Below are 22,775 nucleotides of genomic sequence, written 5' to 3'. Positions count from 1 at the left end.
ATTTCAACATAACATCCTGCACTCACTACTTTGATTTATGAGGACCAATGCACCAGACGCTCTCTTTATGACCCTGCTTACCTGTGACGCCACTTTCAGTGAGAGTGAAGATAATTTGGAGTCTGAGGGAGCCCGTGGCCAGGAAGGGTCTGACTTCAGGCGCTCAGCAGGTCCAAGCAGCAGCCGTTGGAACCGGCGGGCAATAGGACCGAGGGGGCATCCTGCGGGAGCGCTGGCGCTGCGATTTGTTCAGTGAGAAGCGGCGCACCGAGCGGAAAGTTTGTTGGCGGAGACGCAGCAACGACACGGCCCGGGGTAAGTGAGCGGGACCCTCCCCTAACCCGTACGTCTACCCTCACCCCTCCCTTGTTCTCCTTCCCTCACATCACTCCCTCCATAATCCCTTCACGCACTCGCATCCTCGATTCCCTCCCTCACCCTCCTTCACTCTCCCCTCCCTCTCTCACTCCATCTCTCCCGCCTCCATTTCCTCCCTCCCTCATCCCTACTGTCACCCTTACCCCCACCGCCGACCCTTTACCCCCCATTCCGCCTTTCTCACACCCCTTCCCCTCCATTTTTTTCTCCTGCACGCCAAATTTTCACCCTCCGTCACCTCATGCCCCCTAACCTGGACCCCCACCTCACTTTCCTTCCCCCAATACCCCCAGCTACCCTTTAGCATCCAACCCCCGTACCAATGTGACCCATTTCTCAATCGTTCCCCATACTCGCCCACCAACCCAAAAATCGCCCCCGCACGCCTTGCACAACAGCGGGAACTTTGATGAAGTCTCCTAAAGCACTGGATGCCGATGTGCAAAAATATATAACGCCTCACTGGGACCTGGAAATGCTGCGAGTGTGGGCTCGGTCTGTCAGTGAAACGTTTTTCACATTAACGTCACACCATTCAGTCTATTTTTCACGCTGCACAATATACCTTCGCATTAGTCACTCTCCGTGTGTATTCAGTTCGGATTCAACACTTGACCTTTCGTTCTTTACTTGTCTTCTTCACTTTTAATCCATTTCTTTAATCCATCTATTGCTATTTCTTCATTCTTCATTATCCCTCTCATTTTTCTCCCCTTCCTTCTTCCCTCTTCCTCTCCCCCTCCCCCCTCCCTTCCCCTCTCCTCCCCCCTCCCTTCCCCTCTCCTCCCCCCTCCCTTCCCCCCTCCCCTCCCCCCTCCCTTCCCCCCTCCCTTCCCCCTCCCTTCCCCCCTCCCTTCCCCCCTCCCTTCCCCCCTCCCTTCCCCCCTCCCCTCCCCCCTCCCTTCTCCCTTTCTCTCTCCTCAATATCTTCTCTCCCCAAAAGCCTCTCTAATCATCCCAGCTCTTCAATCCCCTGACTGCCTCTGACACTCACTACCCAGCCCCCCAAGCCCTGAATTATATTTGTCTATGTGTTTGTGAGAGCGAGGTGGGGGGGGGGGCAGATCATGCACATTTGTGTCTCTCAGTATGTACCATATGTGTGCCTGTGTTTGTGTGTGTGTGTGTGTCTATTTCTGTGTGAGTGTCTGGGTGCAAGAGATTGTGTGTGTCTGAGGTTTTGTGCGTATGTCTGTATGAGGTTGTGGGTGCAAGAGATTGTGTGTGTTTGAGGTTGTGGGCGTGTGTGTGTATGAGGTTGTGTGAGTGTGTATATGAGGTTGTGGGCGTGTGTGTGTGAGGTGTGGGCATGGGTGTGTGTGCATGAGGTTGTGAGTGTTTGTGTGGGTGCAAGAGGTGTGTATATGAGGTTGTGTGTGTGCGTAAGGTTGTGTGTGTGTATGAGGTTGTGGGCATATGTGTGTGTGTATGAGGTGGGCGCTTGTGTGTGTATGAGGTTGTGGGTGTGTGTGTGTATGAGGTTGTGGGCATTGGGTGTATGTGTATGAGGTTGTGTGTGTGTGTGCGCGCACGTGTATGAGGTTGTGTGTGTGTTTGTTTCTGTCTCTCTGTCATTTTCTGTATGCTGGGCTGCAGTTTCTTTGCCAAGTTGTGACTTCACCATCCATGCCTATTGAAACCTCATTAATGTGGCCCATGGAGAGATCTGATTATTTACCACAGCTCCACGTGATTTCGATATCCATTCTCTCTTCTCTGTTGCATTTCTGACTGAATGAGTCACTGGTGATTTGGACTGAGATAGATGTTGTACAGAAATGTCACACAGCGACGGTACCATTAGGAGTGGGTTTAATGTATCACTGTGAGAGTCGAGCAGAAAGCCAGCATGGAACTCGGAACAAAGATGAAAACTGCATGAGTCAAACTAGGGAGCATGAAGTGACCCCAGCTTTGTCAAAGCATTCTCAATTGTAAGGAAATATGCCATGAAGATAGGTGAAGAATAGGTGACAAATAATTTAGTCCCCATCCGTTTCGTCACATAAACCAGTGATTTTGATTAATTCAACTGAGAAATTTTATTTGCGAATCACATGCTCCTTTTTTTTTACAGAAGAGGTCAAAAACAGGGAAAATTGTAAAGCATGAAAAACAAAAATCAAAAACTGAAATGTCAGTAGTTCAAAAGTATTCATCCAGCCTTTTGCTCAGTACTTAGTTGACCTACCGCTCGCGGCTGTTACAGCCAGTAGTCTGTTTGGGCAAGTCTCTATGAGCTTCGCACAATGTGATGGAGCAAGATTTGCCCATTCCTCCTTGAGAAGTTGCTCAAGCCGTGCCAGGTTAGTCAGAGAGCAGTAGTCAGCAATACTGGGGTCTTTTCAGAGATTTACAATCGGGTTAAAGTGAGCCACTTACGGACATCCATTTTCATCATCTCAAGCCACCCTGTGGTTGCTCTGACAGCGTGCTTTGACCACAAGATATAGAAGCAAAATTAGGCCATTCGGCCCATCGAGTCTGCTCTGACATTTCATCATGGCAGATCCAATTTCCTCTCAGCCCCAGTCTCCTGCCTTCTCCCTGTATGCCGTCATGCCCTGACCAATTAAGAATCTATCAACCTCTGCTTTAATTATACATAAAGACTTGGCCTCCACAGTAGCCTGTGACAAAGAATTCCACAGATTCTCCACTCTCTGGCTAATGAAATTCCTCCTCATCTCCGTTATAAAAGGATGCCCCTCTATTCTGAGGCTGTGTCCTCTGGTCTTAGACTCTCCCACCAAGGGAAACATCCTCTCCACATCCACTCTATCAAGGCCTTTCATTATTCAATAGGTTTTAATGAGGTCACCCCTCATTCTTCTGAATTCCAGCGAATACAGGCCCAGAGTCATCAAACGTTCTTCATATGGCAAGCCATTCAATCCTGGAATAATTTTTGTTAACCTCCTTTGAACCCTCTCCAGTTTCAGCACATCCTTTCTAAGATAAGGGGCCCAAAACTGCTCACAATACTCCATGAGGCCTCACCAGTGCTGTGTAAAGTTTGAACATTACATCCTTACTTTTATATTCTAGTCCTCTTGAAATCAATGCAAACATTGCATTTGGCCTCCTCACCACAGACTCAACCTGCAAATTAACCTTCAGGGAATCCTGGACAAGGACTCCCAAGTACCTTTGCAACTCAGTTCTTTTTCTGTCCATCTAGAAAATAGTCAACCCTTTCATTTCTTCTACTGAAGTGCATGCCCATACACTTCCTGACACTGTATTCAATCTATCATTTTTTTGCCCATTTTCCTAATCTATCTTGGTCCTTCTGTAGCCTCTCTACTTCCTCAAAACCACCTGCCACTCCACCTGCCTTCATATCATCTGCAAACTTTGCAACAAAGCCATCATCCAAATCATTGACATGTAACGTAAAAAGAATCGGTTCCAACACAGACCACTGTGGAACACCACTAGTCACTGGCAGCTAGCCAGAAAAGGCTCCCTTTATTCCCACTCACAGTTGGGATGGTGTTACTTGGCTGGTGATTTACGCCACACATACTGCTATTAAAAAAAGCATACCCTTGCCCATAAATACTTTGCAAGTGTTGAAGCCAAAGTCAGTTAGAAGATACTGTAAAGACATGAAAGAAGATCTTGTGGTCAGATGAGACTAAGTGGAACTTTTTGGCTTTAAAACACTAAGTGGTACACATCAATACTGTGCATCAGCCAGGTAACACCATCCTGACTGTAAAGTATGGTGGAGGTAGTAACATGCTGTGGGGATGTTTTTCAGGAGCAGGGACTGGCAATCTGGTCAGGGTTGATGGGAAGATGAATGTTGCTAACTACTGAGAGATCCTGGAAAAAGTCCTGCTGGCCCCTGCCGGAAAGCTTGAACTGGAGAGGAAGTTCATCTTTCAGCAGGACAATGACCCGAAGCACACTGCCACAGCAACCACGGACTGTCTTCAGATGAACGTAATTCATGTCCTTGAGTGGCCCAGTCAGTCCTGACCCTAACCTGATTAAACATCCATGACAGGACCTCAAGATTACTGACCACCTCCACTCTCCAACTAACTTGAGTAACTTCTGCAAGGAGGAATGGGCAATATTGCTCCATCATGTTGTGCAAAGCTAATAAGAGACTTATTGAAAAAGACTTCTGGCTGTAACAGCCAAGAGTAGAGGTTTATCTAAGTACTGAGGAAAGGGGGATGAATACTTCTGAACTGCTGACTGTTCAGTTTTTTAATTTTTAATTTTTCATGCTTTACAATTTTCTGCTTTTTTGGGGGGGGGGGCTCTACTGTAAAAAATAATGACCATGTGATTCACAGATAAAATTTCTCAGTTAATTTGATCAAAATCCTTTGCTGTAATACTCGTTTATGTGGCCAAAGGAGTGGGGGCTGAAAACTTTTTCAAGGCACTGTAAACTGGGAAGAACTATACCATGTGGGGTAGCATTTTCACACTGGATAGAGGATTGTGGGTTCGCGGCACATTCCAGATATTTGAACACCAATAGACCTTGCAACCTAATGTGGTGCAAGTCTTTTTGATGAAAAACTTGCTCGCAGTTGTACGTCAAGGATCTGTGACTGTTCACAAGTACAAGAGGAAGTCATGCTTCCAATGTGTTTTTAACACATTTATGCATGGGACATGGGTGTCATTGGCAAAGCCAGAATCTGGTGCCTGTTGGAATCTTTATCCTTTACTAGGTAAAGGCCCCCTTGAGATCCCACCATAGGTTACTTGAGTCAGTTGACTGCAGGTAGGGACAGCAGTGAAAATAAAGTTTAAACCATTATAACACAAAAGGCATACACGCACACACAGAGGAGCGGAAATGTACAGAAGACACACACATACAGTAAGGTAATAGTGTGGTCACTTGAGACAAGTACTATGTTCTCCTAAATGGTTGTCTATTGGTGGGTCCACAGGAGGCTGTACAGGTGTCCTTCAACACACTTACTGAATAGTGGACACACAAAACAGAGACGCACACACACACAGTACTGGACACACTGAATACAACACACATTCAATACATGTACACACTGATACGGCATACAATAGCGAACACACACGTACTATATGGTGAAGATTGTTTGGCTCGAATGTGCATTGGATTTCGAAGTGTGAGTTTCTATTATCAGTTTGCAAACATTAAGATTGTAATGCCTGTGGACAGAAATAATCTTTTTTTTTCGCAGACATGACTCCTTGAACCTTTTGATGTTGGCAGTAGAGAGATACAAAGCAATGGAAGACATGCAGGAGCTCCAAAGACCCTTGCTGGGTGAGCAGGCTAAAGGCAAACCCTTTAGTCATGTCCTGCTCTGCCGATCCCAGGAGAAATCCACACCTCCCTCAGAGAGAGCCTGGGACCATCTGACTCTGAGCAAGTTCCCATCAAGAATGGACGCCTGCTCACATAAGGATACCATGGACGCTCTCTGTAGGCCAAGCCTTGCACTCCAAGTGGAGTCCATGGTCCTCCTGAATCTTAAAGGCTGCAGTGAGACTACCTTCACCGAGTGCAGGAATGAGGAAGGTGAGACTGGAAACCCTGCCTGGCCCCTGGACCTGGAGCTTGAGTCAAAGCTGGACAAAGTTCCAACCATCTCAATCGATGTGGAGGATGTTCCATTTCTGGAGATGCAGGTAAAGTAGTAACAATGTAAACCAAACTAAATGCCCATTGTATTGCGTCCTCTTCCTGATTCATTTTAATTCGGTTTGTTTTTATTTTGGGATCTGGACATTATTGATTACCCCGAACTGCTCTTGTGAAGGTGATAGCTCCCATCATTGACTTATTGATCTAATGTAGGGTGAAAGTGGTCTGATGGTGCTATTAGGGAAGATTTAAGTACTTGGTCCCAGTGGTGCTATTCATGTCAAGTCAAGTTTATCCATTTAACTATATACTGCATAAGTATACCATCAGAGGTGATGTTTCTCTGTACCAGGGGGTAAAGCACAGTGGTACTCATAGCACATGTAACACAAAATAAAAATGTTTGTAACTTAGAAAAGAATAAAATCTACAAATGAATTACATAGATAAACAAAGCAAAGTGCATAAAGTAAATATTGTAGGGTACAGGACAAATCAACGAGTCATACTTCGAACACGATGCGGCAGGGAGTTTAGAAGCCCAATGGCCTGAAGGAAAGAGCTGTTTTCCATCCTGGACGTTCTTGTCTTTCTGCATTGGAGTCTCTTGCTTGATGGTAGAAAGTTAAAGAGAAATTGAATTGAGTCAACTTTATTTCTTACACCCTTCACATACATGAGTAAAAATCTTTATGTTACGTCTCCATCTAAATATGCAATTTATGTTGATTTGTAATAAATAGTTTGTACAACAGTACAGTCAATATGACAGAAATACAATTATATCAGCATGAATTAATCATTCTGATGGCCTGGTGGAAGAAGCTGTCCCGGAGCCTGATAGTCCTGGCTTTAATGCTGGGGTACCGTTTCCCAGATATTAGCAGTTGGAACAATTTGTGGTTGGGGTGACTCAGGTCCCCAGTGATCCTTCCGGACTCTTTATGCACCTGTCTCTGTAAACGTCCAGAATAGTGGGAAGTTCACAACTACAGATGCGCTGGGCTGTCCGCACCACTCTCTGCAGAGTCCTGCGATTGAGGGAAGTACAGTTCCCGTACCAGGCAGTGATGCAGCCAGTCAGGATGCTCTCAATTGTGCCCCTGTAGAAAGTCCTTAGTATTTGGGGACCCATACTAAACTTCTTCACTATCTGATGTGAAAGAGGAACTGTTGTGCTTTTTTCGCCACACAGCCGGTACGTACAGACCACATGAGATCCTCGCTGATGTTTATGCTGAGTAACTTAAAGCTGTTCACCCTCTCAACCCCAAATCCATTGATGTCTCTCGGGGTTAGCCTGTCTCCATTCCTCCTGTAGTCCACAACCAGCTCCTTTGTTTTTGCCACATTGAGGGAGATGTTATACTATTGACACCATCCTGTCAGGATGATGACTTCTTTTCTGTAGGCTGCCTCATTATTATTTGAGATATTTGAGATTTCAATCAATGTAGTATCATCGACAAATTGAATTTGCAGATTGGAGCCGTGGGTGGCGACAGTCATGTGTATATAGAGAATAAAGGAGGGGGCTTAGGACACAGCCCTGAGGGGCATCTGTGTTGAGGGTCAGAGGTGAGGGAGCCCACTCTTACCACTTACTGGCGATCTGACAGGAAGTCCAGGATCCAGCTACACAAGACAGTGAAAGCCGAGGTCCCTGAGCTTCTTGTCAAGCCTGGAGGGAATTATGGTGTTGAATGTTGAACTGTAGTCCAAGAACAGCATTCTCACACAAGCATCCCTCTCCTCCAGATGTGTAAGGACAGTGTGTAGAGGTGTGGCTATTGCACCATCTGTTGATCGGTTGTGTCGGTAGGTGAATTGTAGGGGGTCCAGTGTGGGTGGTAGCATGCTGCAGATGTAGTCCTTGACCAGCCTCTCGAAGCATTTACTTATTACTGACAACAGGAATTCTGCAGATGCTGGAAATTCAAGCAACACACATCAAAGTTGCTGGTGAATGCAGCAGGCCAGGCAGCATCTCTAGGAAGAGGTGCAGTCGGTTAGTCCTGACGAAGGGTCTCGGCCTGAAACGTCGACTGCACCTCTTCCTAGAGATGCTGCCTGGCCTGCTGCGTTCACCAGCAACTTTGATGTGTGTTACTTATTATTGAGGTGAGCGCAACAGGATGCCCGTCGTTCAGACATGTTACCTTGGTCTTTTTAGGTACAGGGACAATGGTGGATGTTTTGAAGCAGGATGCAGAATGGATGGGCGGGATCCTTGATAATACTAAGGACCCTGCGTACACAGCGGAGGATTCAAGGACTTAGACGATGAAGGAATACGAGTATATTTCCAAGCCAGGATGGAATACAACTTGGTGTTCCCACTCACCTGCTCCCCTTGCACTACATAGTGGTCGAGGTTGCCATTTACATCTCCAACATTTGTTGATTTTTTTTGTGGAAAACTGCTAAGGAATCTGCAGGATTTGAGTTGGATCCAGTGTGCACTTCCCTTTCCTGACAGATCCCAATCCCATTCCACATCTGCATTTTCAAAGCCACTACATGCATCCATAAAGCAACTTGCACAGCAAGGCATATGAAAAAAACCTAAAGGGAGTGTTATTAAACAAGTTTCAACATGTATTTAAGTGCTAGGTCTGTTAACCAATGACAGAAGCTTTCAGGTGTTTATTAAAAAAGGGAAAAAAATGTAAAGATTTAAGGAGGTAGCTCCTTGGGGAGTGAACAATTTAAGTCAGTAATGGAGTGATTATAGTATCAGATTATTACCACTGACATATGTTGTGATTTTTTTTTTCTGTTTTGTAGCAGCAGTACAGGGTAATGCATAAAATATACTATAAATGTAATAAGGTATACATCTTTGAGGCCAAAGGTACAGGTTTGAATCTGGCTGACTCCTTACAGGCTTTCCATCTGTGCTGGGTTAGCAGCTCAGCCTCGTGAGAAACAGTTAAATGCTACGGAAGTAGCAAAAATGCCACCTAATGCCCCATAAGGTGTGAAAAGGAAAAAAATATATATAAATTAAATAAATGGTGCAAAAAGAGAGAAAAAATAATGAGGTAGTGTCATGGGTTCATTGCCCATTGAGATATTTCTTGATAGAGGGAAAGAAGCTGTTCCTAAAATGTTGCAACACACACACAAAATGCTGGAGGAACTCAGCAGGCTAGGTAGCATTTATGGAAGGGAGTAAACATCGACGTTTTGGTTCAAGACCCTTCATCAGGACTGGAAGGGAAGGGGAAAAGTCAGGATAAGAAGGTGGGGGAGAGGGGAGGGAGAAGTGCAAGGTAACAGGTGATAGGTGAAACTGGGAGGGGGAAAGGGTGGAGTAAGGAGCTGGGAAGTTGATTGGAGAAAGATGTAAAGGACTGGAGAAGGGGGAATCTGATAGCAGAGGACAGAAGACCGTGGAAGAAAGGGAAGAGGGAGGAGCACCAGGGGGAGTGTGATGAGCAGGTAAGGAGATAAGGTGAGAGAGGGAAACAAGAATGGGGAATGGTGAAGTGGGTGGGGGCAATTGCCGGAAGTTCGAGAAATCACTGTTCAAGCCATCAGGTTGGAGGCTACCCAGACAGAATATAAGGTGTTGTTTCTCTAACCTGAGTGTGGACTCATCATGGCAGTAGAGGAGGCCACGGACTGATTTATTGGAATGGAAATGGGAAGTAGAATTAAAATGGGTGACCACTGGGAAATAGTGCTTTTTGTGGCAGACAAAAAAATGGTGCTAAAATGTTATGTGTGTGCCTTCAGGCTCTTGTAACACCTCTTTGATGGTGGTAATGAGAAGAGGGTAAGTCCTGGGTGGGGTGGGGGTCCATAAAGGTGGATACTGCCTATTTGAGACATGGCTTTTGAAGATGTCCTTGGATGATCTAAAATCTGGGATGATCAGTCTTTGAAAGGGATGTCAAGGGATTGTAAAGCATTAGATGCCTGAGTTAAGGAGGGGTGAAACAATTGATGGTTTGAATGCATGATTTAATGACCAATGTGTTGAGAGACAATATAGATGAGAAGGCATGGGAGCAGAGGGAGATATAAGTAATTGGGATCTGGAGCAGATTTGGCAGTGGAATTAAAAAAAAATAGATTTGTGTTTAAAGAGTGAGATGAATTGAGTAGATATTCCCTGCCCATTCTATCTATGCCTCTTATAATCTTATAAGCCTTTATCAGATCTTCCCTCTGCCTTTGACGCTCCAGGGAAAACAGCCCAAGTTTATCCAGTTTCTCATGATAACACATGCCCTCTAAACCAGGGTACATCCTGGTAAACCACTTCTGCACCCTCTCCAAAGCCTCAACATCCTTCCTATAGTGGGGTGAACAGAATTGCCCCAGATGTGGTCTAACCAATATTTTATAAAATTATAAGCACTGGTCTTCCTCCTGGCTCTCAAGGTTCTTCCCATATTGAATTGAATTAAATTGACTTTATTTCTTACGTCCTTCACATACATGAGGAGTAAAAATCTTTACGTTACGTCTCAGTCTGAATGTGCAAATTATAGTAATTTGTAATAAATAGTATGTACAGTAAGATATACAACAGAACAGTTAATATAGCTTAGAAATACAATTGCGTCAGTGTGAATTAATCAGTCTGATGGCCGGGTGGAAGATGATGTCCTGGAGCCCATTGCTCCTGGCTTTAATGCAACGGTAGCATTTCCCAGATGGTAGCAGCTGGAACAGTTTGTAACTGGGGTGACTCAGTGGTCCTTCAGGCCCTTTTTACGCCCCTGTCGCAGTAAATATTCTGAATAGCGGGAAGCTCACATCCACGGATGCGCTGCGCTGTCCGCACCACTCTCTGCAGGGGCGAGCCTGTCTCTGTTCCTCCTGTAGTCCACAACCAGCTCCTTTATGTTTGTGACATTGAGGGAGAGGTTGTTTCCTTGACACCACTGTGTCAGGGTGATGACTTCTTCTCTGTAGGCTGCCTCATTATTATTTGAGGTAAGGCCAATCAATGGAGTATCATTTTGCAAAATGTGCAGGTTAGTAGGTTAATTGGCCACTGCAAATTATTCTTTAATGTAAGTAATTATTAGTTTTGTTTATTATTGTCACATTATTGGGTGTATGGGGTGTCCAGGGAGGGGTGGCAACTCTGGTGAAGGTGCTTGACCTGTCCATTTCGGGGTACCTCACTCACCTTTAGTTCCCAACAGACACTCAGCTCTCATCTGTGGCTCCAACTAGCTGTTTGCATGCGACAGCAGTCACACCCTGGTACAGTGCTACGACAGGCGGGCTAAACCAGGTGAAGGTGTCCGGTGGGTCTCATATCTTGGTGAGTTAGGGATATGCCTGTCTTAGCATGCTAAGCCATCCCTGGCGGATTGGGCAGATGAGACCTACAGTGAGATCTAACAGCCAGGAAGGCGGTACTGCAAAGTTCCGCGGAGAGCGAAGGGCACGACAAGGCACAGAAGACTTCATGGTCATCCACTGCAACCAAGGAAGACCCCAGTTTGTGATGCTTGTTCGTACCACTGGTCCTGGACTTCTGAGGTCGAGAGAGTGCCCCACTACAATGGATTTTCCACCTTAAAAACTCTCCTGCACAGGTTTCCTGTCACTGTCAGACACAACAGACACCCAACGCATTATTATTGTCACATGTACCAAAGTACAGTGAAAAAAACTTGTCTTGCATACCGTTTATACAGATCAAGTCTTTTCACAGTGTATTCAGTTCGAATAGGATAAACAATAACAATGCAGAATAAAGTTTAGAAGCTATCGGAAGAGTGCAGTGCAGATAATTGATAAAGTGCAATTTTATCATGAGGTTGATTATGAGGCCAAGAGTCTATCTTAACGTATAAGAATTCTCTGCAAGAGTCTGATAACTGTGGTATAGAATCTGTCCCTGAGCTTGGTGGTATGTGCTTTCAGGCTTTTATTTTCAGCCCGATGGAAGAGGGGAGAAGAGAGAATGCCTGGGATGGGTGGGTTCTTTGATTATGCTGGCTGCTTTACTGAGGCTGGAAGATGAATAATGTTCCTGTGATGTGCTGAACCGTGTCCACAACTCTCTGCAGTTTCTTGCAGTCATGTGCAAAGTGGTTGCAATACCAAGTCGTTTTGCATCCAGACAGAATGTTTCCTATGCTGCAGGGTGATAAAAATTGGTAAGAGTCGACAGTGATATTTTGTTTGTTTTCTTCAGCCTCCTGAGGAATTAAGAGTTCTGGCTGAGCTTTCTTGGCCGTGATGTCAAAATGATTGGACCAGGGTACGCTACGGGTGATGTTTTCATCTAGGAACTTGAAGCTCTCAACCCTCCCAACCTCAACAATGTTGATGTAGATTGGGGGGGGGGGGGAAGAGGGAGGAGGAGACAAAGAGAGAGAGATAGAATGAATAAATAATTTATATGGGTACAAGGAGGTAACGATAGGATGGCTGGATTGGCCTCTGGCAGCTGGCGTGGACAAAATGGGCTGAATTAACTTTATCTATGTTATTATACTGTATGCATTGATTTGGATTGACACTGGAGATTTGGGCGAGCTATTTTCCACATACTCAAATTGGCTTCCTAAAACCATCTTTCTGTCACCTGTCTGGGACTTCTGCTGCTCAGAGGGTTCTCATGCATCAGGAAGCCTAGACAGAGTTTCCAAGGAGCCAGAAGGGCTGATTTTATAGAATGGATGATTCCTTTGTTGGGGGATGATGTTGAGGAAGGAGCTGGGAGGTACCGGCTCTACAGGCGATGCCTAGTCCATTTATTATTCATTATTGTGAAAGTGACAAATTTACTTAAGTTATTCAAGTTCAAGTTTGTTGCCATGGGCATACATACCCGGGGTAGAAATGCATGAACATTAGCTTCTTGTAGCAGCACAGTACGTGACAAACGTAAGTTAAATATGAACATAAATTGTACAGAACTTGCATGGCATAATAAATAGATATAACATACACAGTGCAAACTAAGGGATGCTGCTTTCCTACGACAACACTTCGTGTAGTTGTGCTCAATGGTGGGGAGGGCTTTACCCGTGATGGACTTTGTTTTTTTTTAATCTGTCTTTTTAATTGCTGGTGAGATTGCTCTGCTACAGAGGGGGAGAATGTTGCCCAGGTTTTCTGCATTTTGGATGTGGATTTGGACTATGGACTTTTTTTCCAGTCTTATGGTTGTATTGTATTTTTAGTTTGACCTTTCTTGTTTTTTGGGGGAGGGGGATTTGGGATTGATGTACCTGTTTCATTTTTTGCGTGGGGAGGAAGGAATTGGGGGGGAGTTGATGATTGTGCTGCTGTTCCTTCTTTCTTGGTTTTGTGGCTAGCTGGAGAAGAAGAATTTCAGAGTTGTATACTTTGATAATAAATGAACCTTTGATTTATAGTCAGCTAATTATTATTAATATTGCATCATATGGGCGAAGCATTTCTTTAAAGTCAGTCCCCAGAAAGGAATGTTAAGAAACCCCTGGACTGGACGACAGGTATGGGTGGGAGATATCAGAAACCCCGTCCACACCAGCATCACCTAGTGGCGGGAGTCTGCAACTACCTTGTGACTGACAACAACAATTCAGAATAGGAAAATTTAAAAGAAGACATGGTCAAAATCCATAACAGCAAAAGTGTATGTCAATATAAGATTTAATATCCATAATTGGCTTCTGACAGAGGTTAGACTGGTTGAGTTGAGATAACGACTAGATTATGTGCTCAGATTTATAAATCCACAATCTTTCTGATGCAGAGCCAAACTTTGGAAATATAAATGCTTGTCACTTAAGTCGTTGTTTGTGAGTGGAATACACATTCTGAATTTGTCTACATTTCGAAGTACTGTTTGCACCTAATGCTCGCTTGGAGAAAAATGTTTAATGGTTTATTGTTCTTTGCCCAGTTTTCTGATTATTCACTTGTGAGAAATAAGTAATAGTCCAGATGATTTTTCCACTGCGATTGGGTGGGACAACAACCATAGATCATGAGTTGAGGCTAAAAGGTGAAAAGCTTATCAGGGGAACATGAGGGAAAACTTCTTCACTCAGAGGGTGGTGAGAGTGTGGAACGAGCTGCCAGCACAAGTGATGCATGCGAAGCTCGATTTCACCATTTAAGAGAAGTCTGGATAGGTGCAGTACATGGATGACAGGGGTATGGAGGGCTATGGTCCCGATGCAGATCGTTGGGAGCAGGCAGTTTAAATTATTTTGGCATGGACTTGATGGGCCGGTTTCTGTGCTGTACTTTTCTATGACTCTGTGACTCTTTATTAATTTAACTGGTTCCTCTGGATTAGAGTAATATACCTGTTTACAACTTGAATCACCCTAAATCCTTTTCATTAGTGTAACACCAAGAGAGTGACGAAGAGACAGAGGAAAGGGAGATTGTGAAACAGGAAGATGGGAGTGAAAGAAAAAGCAATTCAGAGAGGGCAGAATAAAAAGGGAGAGAGACAGGGAGTTTGGGAAGTGTGCAAAGGAAGAAGAATTGTAATTAAGCTACATACATTGTAATTTTTTTGATTTAACTTAGAGGTTGTTCCAATCCCCCTTAAGAGATTTCTCCCAGAGTCCTAATCAACGGCTCATTCCCAATACACTCTTCCTCAAACAAATAAGCTATTTGTGCGTCTGACAGGTAAGAGGTGCCTAGGAATTCGATGATTCCCAATGTTCCTCTACATCCTGACTAGGAAATTTATCACCGTCCCTCCATCGGCCTGATTCAATACGGGCTGTCTCTGGGTTATAAACACCTCTATGAATGAGCAAGCTTTCATAATGCTATTAAAATCAAAAAGTGTGTCATATTCATTTCCATGAACGTCAGAAGTAGTTTCCCTCTCTCCATTAAGAGCATAAGAATTAGTTCCTTCCACCCATTGAGTCTGCTCTGCCATTCCATCATGGCTGATTTATTATCCCTCTCAACCCCATTCTCCTGCCTGCTCCCCATAACCTTTGATGTCCTTACTAATCAAGAACCTATCAGCCTCCACCTTAAATATATTCAATGACTTTTCCTCCACAGTCATCTGTGGAAATTAATTCTACAGATTAGCCACCCTCTGGCTAACGAAGGCTGTCCCTCTTTTCTGAAGCTGTGCCCCCGGTCCTAGACTCCCCCACGAGTGGAAACTTGCTCTCCACGTCTACTCTATCTAGACTTTCAATAATCGTAGGTTTCAATGAGATTCGCCCTCTTTCCTTTGAAGTCCGGTGAGTACAGGCTGAGAGCCTTCAAACGCTTCTCATACATTAACCTTTTCATTACCAGAATCATTCTCGTGGCTCTCTTGACCCTCTCCAATGCCAGCATATCCTTTCTTAGATAAGGGGTCTATAACTGTTTACAATACTCCAAGTGCGGTCTGACCAATGCCTCCTAGTCAGTCTTACGTGCTTTTGAAACCATTCATTCCAATATTATAGAGGGATGGTTAATGTATTGAGGGATTTTTGTGTATTTTTTGTACAAAATTTACTGTACAAATGGAACCTATTCATTAACTAGGGATGGTCTGTATCGGAACTCCTCAAATCCAGAGCTCATTGCCGTTAATTTAACAGATGGTGAGCAGTGGCTCTCTGTCCTGTCATGGTCAATAAAAGTGGGACCAAAGCACTTCAATAACACATCCCTCAACTCAGATGCTACCTGACCTGCTGGATATTTCAGCATCAGATGTCCAGCAGGTGTGTTGTGCATCTGTGTTCCAGCATCATCTTTCCTTCTCTCCTGCCCTCATCACCTTCCCCTGGGTTACACCTTCTCCAGCTGGAATTACCTGCCTCTTTTAGACAAAACTTAACAACATTTCTGTCATCTCCACGACCTTGGTTGCCAAACTATCACAGATGTCCTCTTTGAACTGTCCACCGGGCTCTCACTTTGAAACCTAAAGCCAATTTGGATTCTTATTTTCCCAAATTCGACTAAAGATCCTTGGCCCCAAATATTAACCCTCCCTCATTCTGTCCTACAGTTGTGCCCGACCTCCTAATTATCTCCAGTAGTTTCTTTTATTTTTAATCTTTATTTACTTATTTAGCGATAGTGTGGAACAGATCCTTCTTTCAGCCTCGCCACTCAACAACCAACTGACTTAATCCTAGCCTAACCACTGGACTATTTACAATGACCAATTAACCTACCGGTATGCCTTTGGACTGTGGGAGGAAACTGCAGCACCTGGAGAAAATGGGGTGGCATGGTAGCTTAGAGGTTAGCGCAACGCTTCACAGTACACGCGACCCAGGTTCAATTCCCGCCACTGTCAGTAAGGAGTGTGTACGTTCCCCCTGCATTCTCCTCCGGGTGTTCCTGTTTCTCCAACCCGACTGGCTGGTAGGTTAACTGGTCATTGTAAATTGTCCTGTGATTAGGCCAAGATTAATCTGGGGGATTGCTGGGTGGCGGAGGGCCAGAAAGGCCTGTTCCATGTTGTAGCTTAATAAATTAAAAAAAAAGCACGCGTACACAGGAACACAGGAACATACAAACTTGCTTACAGAAGACACTGGAATCAAACTCCGAAAATCCAAAGCCCCAAGCTGTAATGGCATTGTGCTAACCACTACGCCACCCACATCTGGTGTCTTACTGTCTATTTGCCTCCACAGATGCTGCCTGACCCACCGAGATCTTACAGCACCTTGTTTCTTGTTCTAGATCCCAGCATCTGCAAGTCTCCTCAGTCTGAAGACAAAATCTTTGGTTACACGCATACAGAATACTGCAGGAGCTCAGCAGCATCCGTGGAAATGAATAAACAGTTGATGGGCTGAGACCCTTCTTCAGGACTGGAAAGGAACGGGGAAGATCCCAGAATATATAAGGAGGGGAAGGAGGATAGCTGGAAAGTGAAAGGTGAAGACAAGGGTGGGAAAGGTCAAGGGCTAGAGAGGAAGGAATCTGATAGGAGAGGAGTGGACCATAGGAAGTGGAAAGGAGGAGGGGACCGGGACAGGTGAGAAGAGGTAAGAGGCCAGAGTAGAGAATAGAAGAAAAGGGGAGGGCAGAGGGAATTTTTACTGGAAGGTAAAATCTTAGGTGGTTGTGTTGGCCTCCAGTGAGTCAAGTGATTGTACTTCAGTGGTTATTAATTTGTTGTGAGAGCTGTGGGATGTTCCAAGGGCAAGGTTGGGGAGGGGAGGGGATAGGGGTAACTTTTTACAAATAATTATTTGAAAATGCATTACTTGACCTTGCCTGGGCTGGGTGATTCTCATTTAAAAGCAATGCTTCCTGTTATGCTCATGCATCAAGCCAGCGACCTCATCGTGGCCCATGAACCTTATTATCTGCACCACACTTTTCTCTGCATTCAGTTATTGCTTTTCCTATCAGTACGACTTCAATGTGCTTTAAGTTCAGAATGATCGATCTGGATGGCTTGCAAAACAACACAGTTCCATTTATCCTGGTAGATGTGACCAATTACCATAAGCACTCAATAAAACAGAACCTGGAAAAAGGCATTTTATTTATTGATTTTTTTTTAGGGATACAGTGTGGAGGAGGGGCCCTTCCAGGCGTGCTGCCAAGCAACCCCCCCCCCCCCAATTTAACCCTAGCCTAATCACAGGACAATTTACAGTGATTAATTAACCTACCAACCGGTAAGTCTTTGCACTGTGGGACGAAACCGGAGCACCAGGAGGAAACCCATGCGGTCAAGGGGAGAACGTACAAACTCCTTATAGGCAGCGGTAGGAATTGAACCTGGGTCGCTGGGACTGTAAAGCATTCTGCTGACTGCTAGGATACCATGCTGCCGCATTAGTATGCATACACTGTATACTCATCACAAATTGACACACTGCCCCATTGGGTATAACAAGCTCAAAAAAAGATTCGTTATCAAAGTACATATGCAGTACAGAGCCATGAAACAAAGAAACAACCATGGAATCAGTTCAAAGAAAAACACCAACCCCTCCCCAATGTGCAAAAAAAAAATTGCGTAAATGTCAAAAATCGAGTGGAAAAACACAGGATATAAAACACCAACCCACCGAGTCATTCAAAGAGTCTGAGCACATTCGGTTCAGCCCAATCCAGTGCTGTGTCGTTTGTTATCTGCAGGTTGCCCTGATCAAAATTGAACAAAATAAGGAGCAATGAGAAACACATCCTAATGTGAACTACAGGGTCTAATCCACAAACCGCGTCAATTAAACCTTGCCCAAAACCCAGGACTCCGGCACTACCCTCTGACAAAACGGAGGGGGAGTGTTTGAATAACGGAGTGTTTGATGTTGTCCTCTTTCACAGGCCAACCATTACAGCGATGACGACAGCGATACCGATAGTGAAAGAACTTTCTCCCTCAGTATCCCTCAGGATCATTTGGGTCTCGCCCTCTTCTCCATGCTCTGTTGCTTCTGGCCAGTGGGAATTGCCGCATTTTGCCTGTCGCAGAAGGTGAGGCAACACGTTCCGGTGGGGGAGTCTTCAAAGGTATAACCACAAGGTCCAGTGACAGAATCTTTGGCCTTGTCTCCAGGAGTTTTGAATGTTGAGGAGCAAGCTGATCAAGGTCTTCATTTGAGGAATTTGGGAAAACTATTCCTTCTGATTTGATTAAAATGTAGTGGATATCTGGGAATATCACTGGTAGAATCTGTGCGGGCCTGGCTTCGAGGCTTTTGAAATTCCCTTTCTGCATGGCAGACCACCCCTTTGAGAAGCCTTGAGTCACAGCTCTCCGAAACTAATCCACCTGGAATTGATGGCCAGGTAGTGTGGAGGAAGCAGGAAATCTTCAGGACTTGGACAGATTGGGAAAATGGCCAAAGAAATAGCAGATGAAATACAGTGTAGGAAAGTGTATGATCATGCACTTTGCTAGAAAGGATAAAGGCATAAACTATTTTCTCAACACGCATCAGAAATTGGAGGTATAGAGGGACTAAAAAATCCAAGTGCAGGGTTCCCTCACGGTTGGCGCAGATCAAGTCAGTATAAAGGAAAGCAAATGCAATGTCAGTATTCATTTCAAGAGGACTAAAATATAGAAATAAGGATGTACTGTAATGCTAAGGTTTTATAAGGCATTGTACAGACCATATTTGGAATGTAGTGAACAGTTTTGGGCCCCATTATCTAAGAAAGGATGTGTTGGCACTGGAGAGGCTCTAGAGGAGGCTTATGAGAATGATCACGGGAATGAAGGGATTAACATATGAGGAATGTTTGATGGATCTGGGCCTGTAGTCACTGGAGTTCAGACAAATAGGGGGACGGGCCGGATCTCAATGAAACGTACCAAATATTGAAAGGGTTAGATATAGTGGACGTGGTGCGGATGTTTCCCATAGTAGGAAAGTCTAGGACCAGAGGTCACAGCCTCAGAAAAGAAGGATGTCTCTGTACACCGGAGACGAGGATGAATTTCTTTAGCCAAAGGGTGGCGCATCTGTGGAATTCATTGTCACAGGTGGCTGACGAGGCCAAGTTATTGGGTATACTTAAAGCGGAGGTTGATAGATTCTTGATTATTAAGGGCGGAGAGGAGTCAGGAGAATGGGGTCGAGAGGGAAAATAAATAAACTCCATGGAATGGTGGAGCACCCGTTGGCTGAATGGCCTAATTCCGCTCTTATGTCTCACGTTCTCCACCAACCTCTCAGGCCATGAATTCCAGATATCAACCACCTATTTTGGTGAAAAGTAAAACCCACAGATCCCTTCTCACCCCATGCCCTCTAGATTTATGGGAAGATAGCACCCATCTATCCCCTTCAATATACCCTCCCCATCCCAGTCTCCTGAACCTCAAGGAAATAGACCCTGTCTTTCCTCATAATTGAAATACTCCACCCCAGGTAACATCCCAGCGAATCTGCACCTCTCCAGTGCAGTCCCATCGCTCCGATAGAAAAGTAAGTGGAACTACACCCTGTTGGATGATCAATTTGAAATGCATTGTTAAAAGCAATAAACTTTGCTTGCTTCTCTATTTAATGTTTTCATGTGAAAATATAACTTCTCATCTGGTGCCCTTCCAGACCAGCAAGATCATGGACCGAGGGGATTACCACGAAGCCAGATCTGCCTCCAAGCAAACTTTTTGTATGGCCGTCTGTTCCATTGCCCTTGGTGTGTGTACATATGTTGCGGGTGTGGTGGTTCTTGCCCTCTACATGTCAAGGAATGCCCATGCATAGCGACAATCTCCACAGGCACAGTCACTGAAGAGAGATCCGCATCTTTCATCAGTGTACATTGAAGGGGACGTCCCAGCATAGAAACCGTCAACCACCCTGACTGAAACCCGACTGGTATTCCTGCTCAAGGATGTCTGATCCAAGGAGAAGTCTGGGTATAAGGTACACTTGTGGAATGTGTGGATGTGCTCTGTATCACAATCATATCACTTTACAGAAAACTGGTTCATCTGGCATTAAACAGAGGCTCCATCTTGACCATGTGGAGCAGTGTAAAGGGTTTTGGCAATAAGGAGGGAGGGCTGGAAAAGGCAAAATGGGGAAGGAACATGGGGATTGGATTACCCTCCCCCAGCTGGCTTTATCTACCTATCATCCTTCATTTCTACCCATCACCTACAAGCCTTCTGCCTCTGCATTTCCCTCTTCTCCCTCCCCCAGCTGGCTCTATCTACCCATCCTAATCTGGTTCCAACCTCCTCTGTCTGACCCCTCTATCTCACCTCTGTACGATGGCCACCTTCACTCTACACCAGGGGTTCCCAACCTTTTTTATGCCACTAAGCAAGAGGTCCATGCTCTACACTCTTAGCCCTTATGAAGGGTCTCGACCAGAATATCCCTTTGCCTCCTCTAATGTTGCTCGACTTGTTGAGCACCTCCTACAGTATTTGTTTTAGCTCAATATTCCAACAGCTGCAGTCTCTTAAGCAACACGTACAAAAAGGCAACACGCACGGAAAGGAACAATCAGTTGAAGTTTTGGGCTGAGGCCTTTCACTGGGACTTCAGCATCCTGATGAAGGGTCCTGACCCAAAACATCGACTTTGGTTCCTTTCCGTGAATGCCTGACCTGCTACGTTCCTCCAGCATGTCGCACGTGTTGCTCTGGATTCCCAGCATCTGCAGGATCTCTTGTGTTTATGATTAGCTGCAGTCTCCCAAAAATGGCGTATTTATAAAGAGTAATTACATAATGACTGAGAAACTTTTACATATGCATTCATTCTCAATAGATGACATCAATGTATGTTGATACATTGCCCATGTCAACAGCCACATGAAGGTCATCTTTCAGAGCTGCTGCAGCCCTGAAAGTACAACTGAAGCATTTTGTTTGATATAGTTTGTAATGCACCCCATGCTCTATGTTTTAAACAACTCAACACTGATAACGGAAGTAAATACCATCTTCACAGTCACATAGCGTATGAAAGCAACATACGGCAACAAGGTCAATTGGTTTCAAAAAACACTCTGGTGCGATTGCAATTATAACGTCAAAGCAAAATTATTTAAGTTCTTAATAGAAGAGTATTTACACTCAGTGGCCACTTTATTAGGTAGGAGGAGAGGTAGATTCGGAGTTTGTCCGCCTAAACGCGAGAGCGAGGCTTGATCAATCTAAGCACTGGGCCAATTTGGAAAGGCCACGTATGGGCCGAAATGTGCTGGTGGGGTCCAGGCTCAGATTTTATCCATGCAGCGGGGCCCGGGTGCCTAGGGCGGGGTACAACCTAATGTTTGGACGATTTAAACGCCAGGCCAGCTGGATTGAAAAGGCAGGTGTTGGGACCAGAGGCGAGGGTCAAAAATGCCCTGCTCCACGATGTTTTGCTCCGCTCTGTGACAAACTGAGGCTGTGGCTGGGGGCCTGCTCCGGGCTTTGTGTCTGAGAACTAACTTTCATACTAAAATGTTATTTGCTAACTTTTATTGTTTGCACATTTCTCCACCGCACATTGGGTGTTTGTCGTTTTTTTAAAAAAATGGGTTCTTTTGGGTTTCTTGTTTCGTGGCTGCCTGTAAAGAGAAGAAACTGAAAGTGTACGTACTTTGATAATAAATGTACTTTGCATGACTCCCTGTACCTAATAAATAGGCCACTGAGTGTATGTTCAGTCTTCTGCCGCAACTTCAAGGTTTGATGTGTTGTGTATTCAGAGTTGCTCTTCTGCATATCATGGTTGTAATACCTGATTATTTGAAATACTGTCACCTCCCTTTCAGCATGAACCAATCTGCCCATTCCCTCTAACCTTTCTCATTAACAAGGCAAATTCACTCACAGAACCACAGCTTTTTTTTTGTTGTTTTCTGAGAATTCTCTGTAAACTCTAAAGCCAGGGGTTCCCAACCCTTTTTGCGCCATGGACTAATACCATTAACTGAGGAGTCCATGGACTCCAGACTGGGAACTACTAGTCTAGAGACTATTCTATGTGAAAATCCCAGATCAGTAGCTGAGATACTCAAGCTACCCCATCTGGCACCAACAATAACTCTACGATCAAAATTACTTTGATCACTTCTCTTTCCCATTATGATGTTCGGTCTGAACAACAACTGAACCTCTTGACCACAGCTGCATGGTTTTTATGCATTGAAGTGCTGCAATGATTGGCTGATCAGATATTTACATTAACGAACAAGTGTACCTAATAAAGTGGCCACTAAGTGTATATCCCAATGGTAGTCCTCCAGCCATAGAACTTGGAGCTGAATGGGAGCCAGCCACAATAGAAGGGCATGCGCTAATCCTTCTCCTCTGGAGAAACTGTATCCCACTGGCAGCAAACAGCTATGGAAAAGTAAAGATCTTTTTTTAACCATGGCTTGAATTTTGTCACTGACACACTGGTGG

The 22,775-nt window shown here is 44.7% G+C and overlaps 1 protein-coding gene across 1 annotated transcript; it reads left to right on the top strand.

Moving 5' to 3' along the window:
• The first annotated feature begins 266 nt into the window (after positions 1–266).
• tmem91 (transmembrane protein 91) lies at positions 267–22,755 on the top strand. Its single transcript, XM_063059964.1, has 4 exons — positions 267–315; positions 5,577–6,027; positions 18,236–18,385; positions 19,972–22,755. Exons 2-4 carry the CDS (start codon positions 5,599–5,601, stop codon positions 20,128–20,130), a joined length of 738 nt encoding a protein of 245 aa, XP_062916034.1. The 5' UTR covers positions 267–315; positions 5,577–5,598; the 3' UTR covers positions 20,131–22,755.
• The last annotated feature ends 20 nt before the right edge of the window (positions 22,756–22,775 follow it).

The sequence above is a fragment of the Mobula hypostoma genome, chromosome 10 (assembly GCF_963921235.1).
Source record: "Mobula hypostoma chromosome 10, sMobHyp1.1, whole genome shotgun sequence".
In the NCBI taxonomy this organism is placed as follows: domain Eukaryota; kingdom Metazoa; phylum Chordata; class Chondrichthyes; order Myliobatiformes; family Myliobatidae; genus Mobula; species Mobula hypostoma.
This window is presented reverse-complemented; position numbering and strand designations above follow the sequence as displayed.